We start from the raw sequence: 12,532 nt of genomic DNA, 5'->3' as shown, positions 1-12,532 counted from the left end.
TTTTACAGAGAGAAAGGGAGAGAGATAGAGAGTCAGAAACATCGATGAGAGAGAAACATCGATCAGCTGCCTCCTGCACATCTCTTACTGGGGATGTGCCCGCAACCAAGGTACATGCCCTTGACCGGAATCGAACCTGGGACCTTTCAGTCCACAGGCCGATGCTCTATCCAGTGAGCCAAACCGGTTTCGGCTATCTTCTATAATTGAAACTTTGTTGGGAGCTCAGAAGCTCAGAGCCGGCCGGGAAGCTTGGCTTCCTCTATCACTGGAGCAACCAAGCCTCCTGCTCGCTCCAGCTGCTGGCCGCTGTGAGGAATGGTCAAGAGTTTGTAAAACACTAGTCTTAGGCACTTCATATGCATTATCTCATTTATGTTGACAATTCTATAGGTAGTTATTATTCCTATTTTAATGATGGAGCAACTGAGTCCCAGCTGAAGTGACTGCCCAAGGTCACGTGACAGGCAAATGGCAGTGCTGGCACCTGACCCCTGCCCTGCTGCTAGGGAGCGGGGAGCAGTTTAGAAGTGGGCTCTAGGAAAGGCGGCCCTAAGGGAGAGGCTCATCTATGCCAGGAAGGCAGCCTGGGCCGTGGTCCATAGGTTCCTGCAGCCCAGCACCTGGGCGAGGCAGGGAGGCGATGGCAGGCAGTGGGCTGGCACTCACTTGCACTCGGCCTCTGCGTCAGCTTTGGTGGTTGTATAGAGGCCCCGCAGCTTTGTCCGGTAATAGGGAGAGACTGCAGAGTAAGCACAGGGAGACAGGAGTCGGGGAGGGGCAGCTGGCAGTCGTGTGGCACTGCTTCCAGTATATCGGAATCAGGCCTTGGGAGGCATGAGCTCTGCTGGCTCAGAGGGCTCCCCAAGGCACCTGCACCCCATGCACAGCGTGCTCACATTTCCATACGGTACAAATGCCATGACTGCACCCAAGGGAGGACTTCCTTCCTTTGCCATAGCATGATTCACACAGCAAGTATTTCTCAGCACATGGAGAGCGGAAAGCAGTCTCAAGTTGCTCAGAGCCGGAAAGCCCAAGGCCAGGAGCCTGGTCAGCTGGGGCCCTCGGTGCACCCTGGGAGGGAAGCTCCCTAGAAACACCAGCTAACCGGGGTGCTTGTGCCCATTAAAGTGTTTTCCTAGATGCAGCCTCATTTCACTGACTTTCTAGTCCCTAGATGTGGGGGATTTTAAGGTTACTTAGGGCTAGGCAGTCTGGTATCTGTCTCCTAGGTCACCTTAGGCCCCCAGTATAAGGGAAAACTGTCCCTCTGGCTTAAGGAGCAGCTCATCTTGGATGACTGCAGATACATGCAAAAGCTCCTTTTGAAAACGATAGCAATCTTGACCCACATCCACTCCTCATCCCCTTTCTCTCCAGAGCCCAGCTACTCACTCTTGTTCTCTGTCTGCATCCTCTCGTGGGTCTTCTGGATGTTCACTAAGTTGTGCTCACTCCTCGAACGCTCTTCCTGCAAAGAGGAGGTCAGCTGGACAGGAGCGAGGCCCCCATCCCGCTGGGGCACCCTGCACCCAGGCCACAGGCCCATCCATATGGCCCTCATTTACTAGATCTGAATTCAGGACCAGTTTAAAGGCCCCCTCCCCCACTAATGCGAAAGCATGACAAAAGGCATTCAAGTGAAATCATAAACTAGATTTATGGCTCTCCTTCATCAGAAAAGACAAACTGACCTACAGAGTCAATACAATCCCCAACAAAATTCCAGCTGACTTCTTTGTAGAGTTTGACAAGCTTATTCTAAAATTCATATGGAAATTCAAGTAACCCAGAATGGCCAAAACAATCTTGAAAGAGGAAAATAAAAACATTGGAGGACTCACATTTCCTGATTTCCAATTTTATGACAAAGCTACAGCTGTCAAATGCTGTGATGCTGGCATATAGAACAATGGACTGGAATTGAGAGTCCAGAAATTAACACATACATCTGTGATCAGTTCACCTGGGAGAGGGGATGGGGAAGGATGCTGGTACAAGTCTTCCCCACATCAGTGGGCTGGGACCACAGCTGCAACTGAGGGTGCCAGATGCATGGATGATTCTTAGTCAGAAGCCCAAGTACTCGGCAACATGGAGTCAATGGTGAATGCAGCTATACTGCCCAGTGGTCTAAACAGCCCACTCGTTCTGTACTATATAACCCCACCCTACTAAATGGGAATGACCAAGGAGGGGTGGGGAGGAGACAGGACACGACACCTGCTAGACTAGCATTGCTGCCTGCGATCTGGACGGGCACAGTGGCTGAACCTAACATCCTTCCAAGGGTGGAAAAGTTTGGGTAAAAAGCAATGACAAATGGAGAGAAGGAGAAATAGTAGCTGAGGATAAAAGAGTGGGCTACGCAGTGTTGTAAATTCAATCTTATATTAATGCCTCACGATAGACTCAGTTAGAGAATACTATTGGCTCAGTTACGCCAGATGCCAAAAGGGTGAAGCCATCTATTTGCCAGGAGCACCCCTGCTTTTAGAACCTGATGAAGTCCAACGGGAGCCTGCAATCCTGAGGCCTCCCCCTGAGAGACATTCTGGTTATATAATCTGACGATAAACTGGACTGATTGCTGAAGACCGAATAGTTTAGCTTTAAAATTTTATTAATGAACTACTTTTAGAGCAGTTTTAGGTTTACAGAAAAATTGAGCAGATAGTAAAGAGTTCCCATATACTTGCTTGCCCCTGCACAGTTTCACCCTATGAACCCCTTGCATTAGTGGGGTACACTTGTTAACTTGTTACAGTTAATTAACCAAAACTGATCATTATTAACTAAAGCCCATAGATTACATTAAGATTCACTTCCTGTGTTGTACATTCCATTGGTTTTGACAAATGCATAGGTCATGAACTCACCAGTAGGGTAACATACAGAACAGCTTCACCTCCCTAAAAATCCCGTGCTCCCCCTACTCACCCCTCCTTCCTCCAAGCCCCATGTCTTTTTACTCCCTCATTTTGCCTCTTCCGGAATGGCAGCTGGGTGGAATCATACAGCCTGTGACCTTTCAGACTGGGTTCTTTCACTAGGACTATGTGTGCCAGGATCTTTTGACTTAGTTTTCAGGTTACAGCCACTACAGAGGATGCCATTTGGGAAGGAATTTCTAGGAACTGCTCCATCTTGATGCAGTGCCGAGAAAGGAACAAGGGACCCAATGGGCAGTGCAACCTGCTGTGCACAGATACACATCACCCTTGTTTTGTGAATGAAAAGCTATGAAAAAGAATAGGGGACAATGGGTTTCGCTAGGATTAAAGCACTAGGCACCACATGCTGGGTCCAAATTCCCCTGGGGAACAGCCCCACCCCGAGCCAGGAAGCTTCTGAAAGGCTGTATGATAAACTCAGGCTAAGTTACAGCCAGGTGTGACGACCTCACATCTAACCCAACACTTTTGGGCACAAACATGTATCCTAACTGCACCCAGGCCATCAGCCCAGTGGCCACAAAATGCACAGCGGAGTAAGCAACACTGGCTCACGCTAGAAAAGGGGTGTGCGCTGTGGGACAAGCTAAATGCACTTTCAGTGAGAAGCAACATTCAGGGGAAGAGATGTGTGAATCTGAAAAAAGACTGAAGTGAGTTCTCTTTCCAGAGGAAGGGAGGGACAAGAGTGAGCCTGGAAGGATGACAAAGCTTCAGTGAATGGTTTCGGCCAGCTCCACACACAATGCTGGATGATTCCAGGACCCATCTGTTGCAGGTAAGGGGCTCGCACCCTGACCCACCAGGCCTCCTGACTATTTTAATCCAGATGGAGGCTACTGTAGTCACGGGGCACAGGCTCTCCACACTGCCTGCTGAGCCCCAAGGGGCACCACCATGGGATGCTCTGACCTCCATACCTCCTCCGGAAGCCCTCTAGGGGCACGTGTAAGTTATATCAATGTACCATGACTATCCCGACCCAAGAATTGATGAAAATAAGGCATATCCCAAAGTACAGCTAGCAGAGCCGGGACTTGTACTCTGAGTACCACCTGTCCTCCCCTTATGAGGGGGGTGGGCCGTGGGGTATGATAGCACACATAGGAAACCAGGCTCAGTACAAGCCTCTGAGCTGAGATGGGGTGACTGGCCTTATCCCCAGAAAGAACAGAATCAGGGCCACTGTGATAAAGCCTGCCATAGCAATATCTGGTAAACAGGCAGGGCCAATTCCGTTGGGAAGACATAACGAAGAGCCTGTGATTTTACTGACTTGTTCCATAACGAGACAGAGTTTTACCATGACCATACTTCATTGTGGTGTAACACAGGGCATTGCTGGTAACACGTAAATAAGTGTTATGATAACACTGATACTGATGACCAACTGAATTGGGAGACTGAGCCAAAGCCTCAGTGTATTACTCATGGAAAATGAGGGGCCTGAGGAAGAACTAAATTTCGCTAACCATCAGCTGATTTTTGTGCTAAATATTTCTACACGAATTTATCATAATATACAAGTAGTGGTAGGTGAAGGGGAAAATGCATAATCAAATTAGTTCAACAATAAGAAAATGGATGCATCCTAGCCGGTTTGGCTCAGTGGATAGAGCGTGGGCCTGTGGACTGAAGGGTTCTATTTCGGTCAAGGACACGTAACTTGGTTGCAGGCTTGATCCACAGCCCAGATTGGGGAGGGGAGGGGGAAGGAGTAGGAGGCAATGAATCAATGTGTGGCTGTCTCACATCGATGTTTCTCTCTCTGTGTCTCTATCCCTCCCTTCCACTCTCTCTAAAAAAAATCAATGGAAAAAAATATCCTCTGGTGAGGATTAACCAAAACAAAAACAAACAAAAAACTGTGTTGTTCAGGGTTCTCAACTGCAAGTGGGAAAGGCTCAAAGGCTGTCTGGGGCTTTGGAAACTGACTGGCAGTGGAGGACCAGGACCCAGAGCAGTGGTCACACTGCAGGAATGGCCAGATTAGCACTACCTGCTGCCCCTCCTGAAGAACTGCTGGCTTTTCCTCAAGTCCTGTGTGACTACAGTTTCAGAGCCCCAGAATGAAGTACCCAGGTGTCTGAGCCTAGTTATGTCCTTGCCTCCAGCTGCAGCAGGACCAGGAAAAAGGTTCTGGATCTTCTAGTTGCTATAGTGCAAAGCAGTCACTGCCTCCCATTGGGGAAGGGAGGCTGCAATGTGCTGTTGGGAAGAGGATTTGGTTGCTAGACAGCAAAAGAAAAAAAAAAGACATAAGCTATATCAACTATCTGAATTGAAGCTCAGTTTCTTTATAAATATTAACCATCTTTCCCATACTTAGCCATATTAACTATCTTTCTCATATCAGGGATGGTGGATTTCTTCATTCTCTTCTTTATAAAAGCAACTATTGTCTTAAGCATTATGCACCTCAGTGGAATAAAGGATATCTCTAAGTTTGCTATGCATTATATAATAGAAGAAATAGATGAAGATACATCAATGGAAGACTTGCAGAAAATGATAGCTGTGGCTCTTATATACAGATTACTAGTTTGTTTTTATGAGATAATTTGCATTTGGGGAGCAGGCGGAGGTACCCCAGGGAAGTTCCTGCTGGGGCTTCGAGCTGTGACATGTGACACGTCAGTGCTTATTGCACCAAGTCGGGTTTTAGTGATTCCTTCCTCAAATGTTAGCATTACAACGTCCACTATACGAGCACTGATCAAGAATTTTTCTATTGCTTCTTTTTTCCCTGCTTTCATCACACTGCTGTTTTTTCAGCATAATCGAACAGCCTATGACATTGTAGCAGGAACCGTTGTGCTAAAAAGAAATGGGGTCAGATGATGCCCCCAAAAGCCCTGAATTCCATACTTTCTGGAATGATGACAAGACTAAATTATGTATCAAGGCCATCAGTATCCCTGGGTTACGTTAATTGATGATTTAGAAATTAAAGCAGTCACTCCAGTGTGATACAGGTGACTATTCTGAAAGTAAAAAAAAAAAAAGAAAATGGATGCAATGGCTCTAAGTACAGATTAGTTATTTCTCTAAGTTTCTCTCTACCCCCGCAGGCTCCTCCATGCTGCTATTATTGCTGTATCTCTCATATAAATGCTATACTAAAATCAGATGCTCAAACATGATTGTTTTGCTGTAGGAGAGCCTAGGCCAGTGGTCGGCAAACTCATTAGTCAACAGAGCCAAATATCAACAGTACAACGATTGAAATTTCTTTTGAGAGCCAAATTTTTTAAACTTAAACTATGTAGGTAGGTACATTGTTATTAACTTAATTAGGGTACTCCTAAGGCTTAGGAAGAGCCACACTCAAGGGGCCAAAGAGCCGCATGTGGCTCGCGAGCCGCAGTTTGCCGACCACTGGCCTAGGCCAAGGGCCAGGGGGTGGTGTATGCAGCAAATGATTAACTCAGCTAGCCTGGGTTTTCAAACCCTGCACATTCCAAAAAAGGTTTGGCCTTTGACCAACTTCTGAGAGAGACCCTCTAAACCAGGGGTCCTCAAACTTTTTAAACAGGGGGCCAGTTCACTGTCCCTCAGACCATTGGAGGGCCGGACTATAGTTTAAAAAAAAACTATGAACAAATTCCTATGCACACTGCACATATCTTATTTTGAAGAAAAAAAACAAAACGGGAACAAATACAATATTTGTATTTGCATATGGCCCGCGGGCCGTAGTTTGAGGACCCCTGAGTCCTAAGTAATAGAAAGGCTGAATTGCTTGCATTGTAAAGGAAGAAAACCTCAAGACAAGATCTTAATGATCGTTGGCAATGAGTCATCATCCTGCGTTCCATGTCTTGCTTACTAGCAAAACTGTATTCTGGTATTTTTAAAGCAATATTAATTAGAAGGAAATATATTATCCATTAATTTGAGCTAATTTGATAAAAATGTCAGTGTGCTGTCCTGGTTTTCATTATAGCTAGCATTTATTGAAAACAGTTTACATATATTAATTCACTTAATTTTCACAACAACCCTCTGAGGTAGGACTGTTTTAGAAATCCCCATTGTACAGGTGAGGAAATTGAGGCACAGAGCGATAAAGCAACTTACCCAAAGTCACACAGCCAGCAAAAGGCTGAGAGTTCGAACAGTGTACTGTACAGCTCCTAACACTATACTATGCTGATTGATTCATGTGGTAATCACTTATTTTCACTTTTAAAAAAACACAAAGTGGGGTAGGGGGTTGAAGGAGGAAACAGACTATATCTATTGCATCCACAGAATAATAGGATAAAGTATCATCACTATGGTATTGGTGAAAAAACATACCAGGGTAGGTATTTCCCATCTCCCATGATGCTAGGAGAGAAACTAGTTAATCTTTGTTCCTTTATCATGTGTAAACAACCCAGAGGTCATGTTTTCTGGGTTCTGTGTATCCTCCTTATCTTCTTCCAAAGGGAGATAAGGTTGAAATTTATTTAAAACTTAAACTACTCTAAGGATCAATTACCAGGCATAATTTTTCCCCTCAAGATTATAAATTCTACTCTGGGGTGAGTGGGGGGGGGGGAGAGGGTGCAGGAGGCAACTGATCAATGATTCTTTCTCATCATTGATGTTTCTCTACCCTCTGAAATCAATAAAAATATTAAGTAAAAAAAAAACAACCCAAAAACCACATGGTCTTCTCAAGGGGGTCTGGCCACACCAAGCCCAGGGCTAAAAGGTCATTGGACCGTCTCCAGTGGGCCAGAAAACATCAGCATCCCAGGTGCTGGGGTACCATGTCCCTGTGGGAATCTGCAGGGGAAGTGTGGAATCCTCTATTATGCTTCTGACATGGGGTGATGTTGGTGAGAGGGAAAGGTTTGTTAAATTGACCAGCACCCTGAAACTCAGAGCACTTTCTCATCTGTGCATTTTTGTCGTTGTTAATCTTCACCCAAGGATTTTTTGTCATTGATTTTTAGAGTGGAAGGGCTGGGGGGGACATAGATGTAAGAGAAACACATCAATTAGTTGCCTCCTGAACCCAGACCGGGAGGGGGGCGTGGGGTGGGATCAAACCTGCAACCCAGGTACATGCCCTTGATTGGGAATTGAACCCAGGACCCACTGGTTTGCAGGCCCATGCTCTAACAACTGAACCACACCAGCCAGGGCTCATCTGTGCATCTTGAAGGCTGGCAGAGGGCAGGAACACCCAGCAATTGTCCACAAATAGGTGGTTGGTTAGTAGGAGTCTTCGAAGCATTACAGAAAAGGCCTGTGAGGCCTGTCCTGAAGGGGATTTTAAGGATTGAACTTGCACTTTATAAGTGGGGACACAGAGGCCTTTGGGCGGAGAGGGACTTGCCCAAGTTAAAACAATGAGGAGACAACGAAGAGTGTCAGGGCAGGGAGAAGCCAGGCTCTAGACAGCCTCAGTGCCCCTCCCACACACAACACAGCAACACAGAAGCTGGCCCTGATTCATAATTTAATGGCTGTGCAGGTGCTGGTCTCTTATTTCTGCCGCTCACGGGCCCACTGCTCTGGGGTCAGGGTTTTCTGCTCAAAGGCATGGATATGCGGGAGCTCTTCTGCTAGACACGCGTTCACCAGCCTGCGGGAGAGACGTTGTTAGGAAACCGCAGGAGCCTAAGTGGGTCCCCGAAGCTAGGTTGACCCAGAAGGCTGGAGGTGTCGCCAAGTTGTGGCGCCCAGGACCTGGGACAGGAGAGGTAGAGGGTCTAAGCCTCAATACTCCCGGCGGGGGCGGAGAAGGCGAAATCCTTGGGGCTGTAGCCCACAGGGCTGGGCCGCATTGCCGGGGCGAGGGAGTTGGGTTGCGGGGTCCCGGGGGCTGTGGTCCCGGGGCTGTGGGGCCGGGACAGCGCTGAGCGAGGGGTTCCCCGGGCCTCACCGGTGTCTCTGAAGCAGCGGCTTCCCCTCGAACTTGGCCGACACCACCAGGACTCGGAAGCTGGACGCGCAACGGTTGGGAGTCGTGTCCTCCACCTCCTAAGGGGCAGAATCATGGGGATGGTGCCAAGCCGCCCACCCAGAAGCCTGTTGCCCTCGCCGGGCAGGTCCAGGCCGCGCAGCTCACCACGTGCTCTGCCTGCAGGTCCCGCTGCAGCTTCTCCCGCAGGTGCTCGGCGCTGAGTTCCATGGCGGCCAGCGGGGGCGGCCCAGTGCGGGCAGAACCCCAGATCCCACGCGGGTCACGCTGCTTCCACCCTCACTGCTGCCACTTCTGCGGAGGCCTCTACTTCCGCCCTTACTGAGGCGTTCCTAAAAGGAAGGTTTCTTAACCCCGGATCTGTGGGTTGGGTTTAGGTGGTTTGTGGTTAACCTGAAATTATGCAAACGTTTGTTCTATGTTTATTTTTGTAGGGATAGGGTCCAGTGCTTTTATCAGATTCTCAAATGTGTCTGAGACACTACCCAAGTTAAGAGCAGTTCTAAAACATTATTGGCAAGTAGTCATTTTCAAATAGGTTAACTTATGTACTGAATATGAATATATTTAAGGTTGTTTAATATTTATTACCTTAGACATTGTGTTGAGCCCTGTGGTCGTTGCAGTAAGGTTTTTGTCCTAATGTCAGTTATTAATCTGAAAACCTGTAATTCTATTTATAGTTTATAAGACACTTGATGCATTTGCTTAAGCTGCCAAGTTTTGCTGGCTAACTGGAATTTGTCTATAGCTTTGTTTCTTAAATTTGCTAAGCTACTGACTTCATGAAGCAAGTACGCTTCAGTTCTTCTCTTTTGTGGTGGTGCTTCCTATGAAGAATGAAGGAAGCTGGTGTGGGATTGCCTATACCCACATCTAATAAAACTACTTCCCCTAGCTGGGCATTCATAATGGTTTTCTAAAAACTAAAGTCTTTCAAGAATCATTCCTGCTATATTCTGTTGCTACCTGTTATAAATATATAGGTAGAAGTTTTTGTTTATTGTCCTTAACCCACTTTTTAAAAGACCATTTATTTGCTACTTGATATTATGTATTCATTCCCAAACAAAACAGATACTTCAATTGAATCATTTCCAACTGCCTTTGCCATTTCTTGGGACCAGGTTAAACTTATTCAAGGATTTTGGCTGATCGATCATAATGACTATGAGGTGAGTCTGTTAGTTCACTTAGAATTAAAGCTTTTGTAAACTATTAAAATAATGATTAAAATTTATATTAAAGATATGATTGAATCTATTTCTAGAGGTAATGTAAGGAGTCAGTTCAAATAATGCCTTCACTACCTTAGGCAGTAAGAATACAAAGATAAAACTTCAGGTGTCTCACTGCTTAAAGAAGGAAACAAATAGGTAACAATGACTAATAGTGCAGATATGGTGATTGTTATGTTAGAAATCTGTTTAGTGTTTTGTGTTTTTCTATATCTTGAGAGCACTGGTACTAATTGCTCTTTTTAAAAAATTGATTTGAGAGAGAGAGGAAGAAAGAGAGAACACGCGAGAGGGAAACATCAAGTTATTTTCACTGGTTGCATTCATTGGTTGATTCTTATTTGTGCCCACAGAAGGCAGGATTTAGCATTGATATGTGAGGTTGGTGATGGAAAGATTTTGTATAATTTATAATTGTATAATGATGTCTCAAAAGCATGAGGTTTTTGATAAGGCTTTTATTGAAAATAAAGTATACCGTAGGTTGACATTCACACTGGTTTTATCTGGATTTTTGTGGCTTTAGTATTGCCTGTCCATTTAAAGGTGTGCTACTTCATATGAATGCAAAGCATGTATTTGTGTTTACCAGTTTTCATGTCATTTTTGCAGAATGGTTTGGATCTTCTGTTTCATCCAGCTACTGCAAAACCTTTCTCATGGCAGCATTCAAAGATTATCCAAGCCTTTATGAGCCAGGGCGAGCACAGACAAGCCCTCAGATATATTCAGACAATGAAGCCAACCGTGTCCAGTGATAGTGATATTATCCTTCACATCACTGTTTTGCTTTTTAACAGGTAAGTACATACTTTGAAAGGATAATCAAACTTTTGATCTTAACTGTTAATATAATGGTATTGATGAAATATGTAGTAGCGATATATATTTCGCTTTTATTGTATTACATAGTATTCTTACAATTCTTCATCTTTCAACCTTAAGAAAAATGTAAAACATCTTTTATCTAGAATAACATAAATAAGAAGTACCTTGAGTAAAAGAGGAAACCAAACTGAGGTTTAAAATTATATCTGTTGCTAATTGATAATATTGGTAGTCTCCTGCATGGATAGTTAATGTCTGAGTATACTGAAAAGGAGCCAGAAGTATCGAGGAAGAATAAAATCATCTTGAGTTGGTTATTGCTTGTTTGTTGGTTGGTTGGTTGGTTGGTTTGTTTGTTTGTTTGTTTGTTTATTTATTTATTTATTTATGCTTTGAGTGAGAGGAAGGGGGAGAGAGAAGCATCGCTTTGTTGTTCCATTTATGCATACATTGGTTGATTCCTGTATGTGCCCTGACAGGGGATGGCACCCACAACCTTGGCATATGGGGACGTTGCTCTGGTTAACTGAGCTACCCGGCCAGGGTGATAATTCTATTCTTTGAGATATATCCCAATGATGGTACTCCAGTATTTCGGTAATATTGGTTGTTGGGTATTGCAGTGCTTTGCTTTTGATATTTGCCATTGCATTGTTATAGAAAGGAAGTCTTGAAGCATCTGTTTAAATAATTTAAGAAAGTTTCAGGTTTCACATCTTGATACTTGAATAAGATTTGAGCAGGTGATATCTTTATATTCTTTTTTTCTTCCCTTGGCAGTGTTTAATGTTCTCTCGTGTTTAATATATCAGCATGATACATTTACTGTATATATTAATGGTGACAAGTTAAATGACATGGTTGGAAATATGATGGTCTGGTTATTGGGTTTTCTTATTAACTAAATTAGTTGGGGAAATTGCTTGGAACTGAAATTTCTTACCAAATTGTAACTTTATTTTATACAACTCGTATTGTTTCTGTCTTTTCGGTTGATCTTTTTTCTTCTTCTTTTTAAAAATTTTTCCCCAAGGACATGCTTAGAAAGAGAGAGAGAGAAACTTTGATGTGAGAGAGAAACATCAACTGGTTGCCTTTCATATGTGCCCCAACTGCAGCCCAGGTATGTGCCCTGATGGAATCAAACCATCAACCTTTCAGTGCACAGCATGATGCTCAACCACTGAACCACTCCAGCTGGGTGTTTAGTCATTTTTATGTTTTTATAAATTGGTCATTTTACTCACCCCCAAGCATCATTTGTGAACCAAATAGCATGTTAGTGTCACCACTCCGAAAGTTAAGTTTTCTTTGTTCCATTTGGTTCAACAGAATGTATTTCTGAGTGGTGAAGGCTGAATCAGAAGAAATCTTTTGTAGTTTAATAATAGATTAGCTAGACATGTAGAAATTTATAGTGTCCTCAAAATAATGAATTAGGAAGTATTTGTGGAAATAATTTAGGTGAGCAAAAGTGTTTGACTAGGCCAGTGATGGCGAACCTTTTGAGCTCGGTGTGTCAGCATTTTGAAAAACCCTAACTTAACTCTGGTGCCGTGTCACATATAGAAATTTTTTGATATTTGCAA

At 44.4% G+C, this 12,532-nt stretch overlaps 2 protein-coding genes and 1 long non-coding RNA gene across 3 annotated transcripts in view; 1 reads left to right on the top strand and 2 right to left on the bottom strand.

Annotated features, from left to right (window-relative positions):
* LOC102253764 (SAGA-associated factor 29 homolog) overlaps positions 1 to 12,532 on the bottom strand; it is a 47,840-nt gene that overhangs the window by 5,591 nt on the left and 29,717 nt on the right. The window contains 1 exon segment of the mRNA XM_014529840.1: positions 670 to 742. Within this exon segment, the coding sequence (XP_014385326.1) occupies positions 670 to 742 (73 nt within the window).
* Positions 8,396 to 9,194, bottom strand: BOLA2B (bolA family member 2B). Its single transcript, XM_005881971.2, has 3 exons — positions 9,025 to 9,194; positions 8,839 to 8,936; positions 8,396 to 8,538 (listed from the first exon to the last, which is right to left on the bottom strand). The coding sequence occupies exons 1-3, from the start codon at positions 9,085 to 9,087 to the stop codon at positions 8,439 to 8,441; spliced, it is 261 nt and encodes an 86-aa protein (XP_005882033.1). The 5' UTR covers positions 9,088 to 9,194; the 3' UTR covers positions 8,396 to 8,438.
* LOC106724042 lies at positions 9,888 to 10,860 on the top strand. The gene is made up of 2 exons (XR_001359789.1): positions 9,888 to 10,052; positions 10,728 to 10,860. It is a non-coding gene; the product is annotated as an uncharacterized LOC106724042 (long non-coding RNA).

Source organism: Myotis brandtii, unplaced genomic scaffold, assembly GCF_000412655.1.
Source record: "Myotis brandtii unplaced genomic scaffold, ASM41265v1 scaffold698, whole genome shotgun sequence".
NCBI classification, from domain to species: Eukaryota; Metazoa; Chordata; class Mammalia; order Chiroptera; family Vespertilionidae; genus Myotis; species Myotis brandtii.
Note: the sequence above shows the minus strand (reverse complement) of the source record. Positions and strands in the feature narration are given on the sequence as shown.

Excerpts from the sequence above, each read along its gene's own strand:
- BOLA2B (XM_005881971.2), bottom strand. The coding sequence starts at position 9,087 with ATGGAACTCAGCGCCGAGCACCTGCGGGAGAAGCTGCAGCGGGACCTG. Across the intron at positions 8,937-9,024 it reads ACCTGCAGGCAGAGCACGTG|GAGGTGGAGGACACGACTCC; the intron begins GTGAGCTGCGCG and ends TCTGCCCCTTAG. Across the intron at positions 8,539-8,838 it reads CCGCTGCTTCAGAGACACCG|GCTGGTGAACGCGTGTCTAG; the intron begins GTGAGGCCCGGG and ends TCTCTCCCGCAG.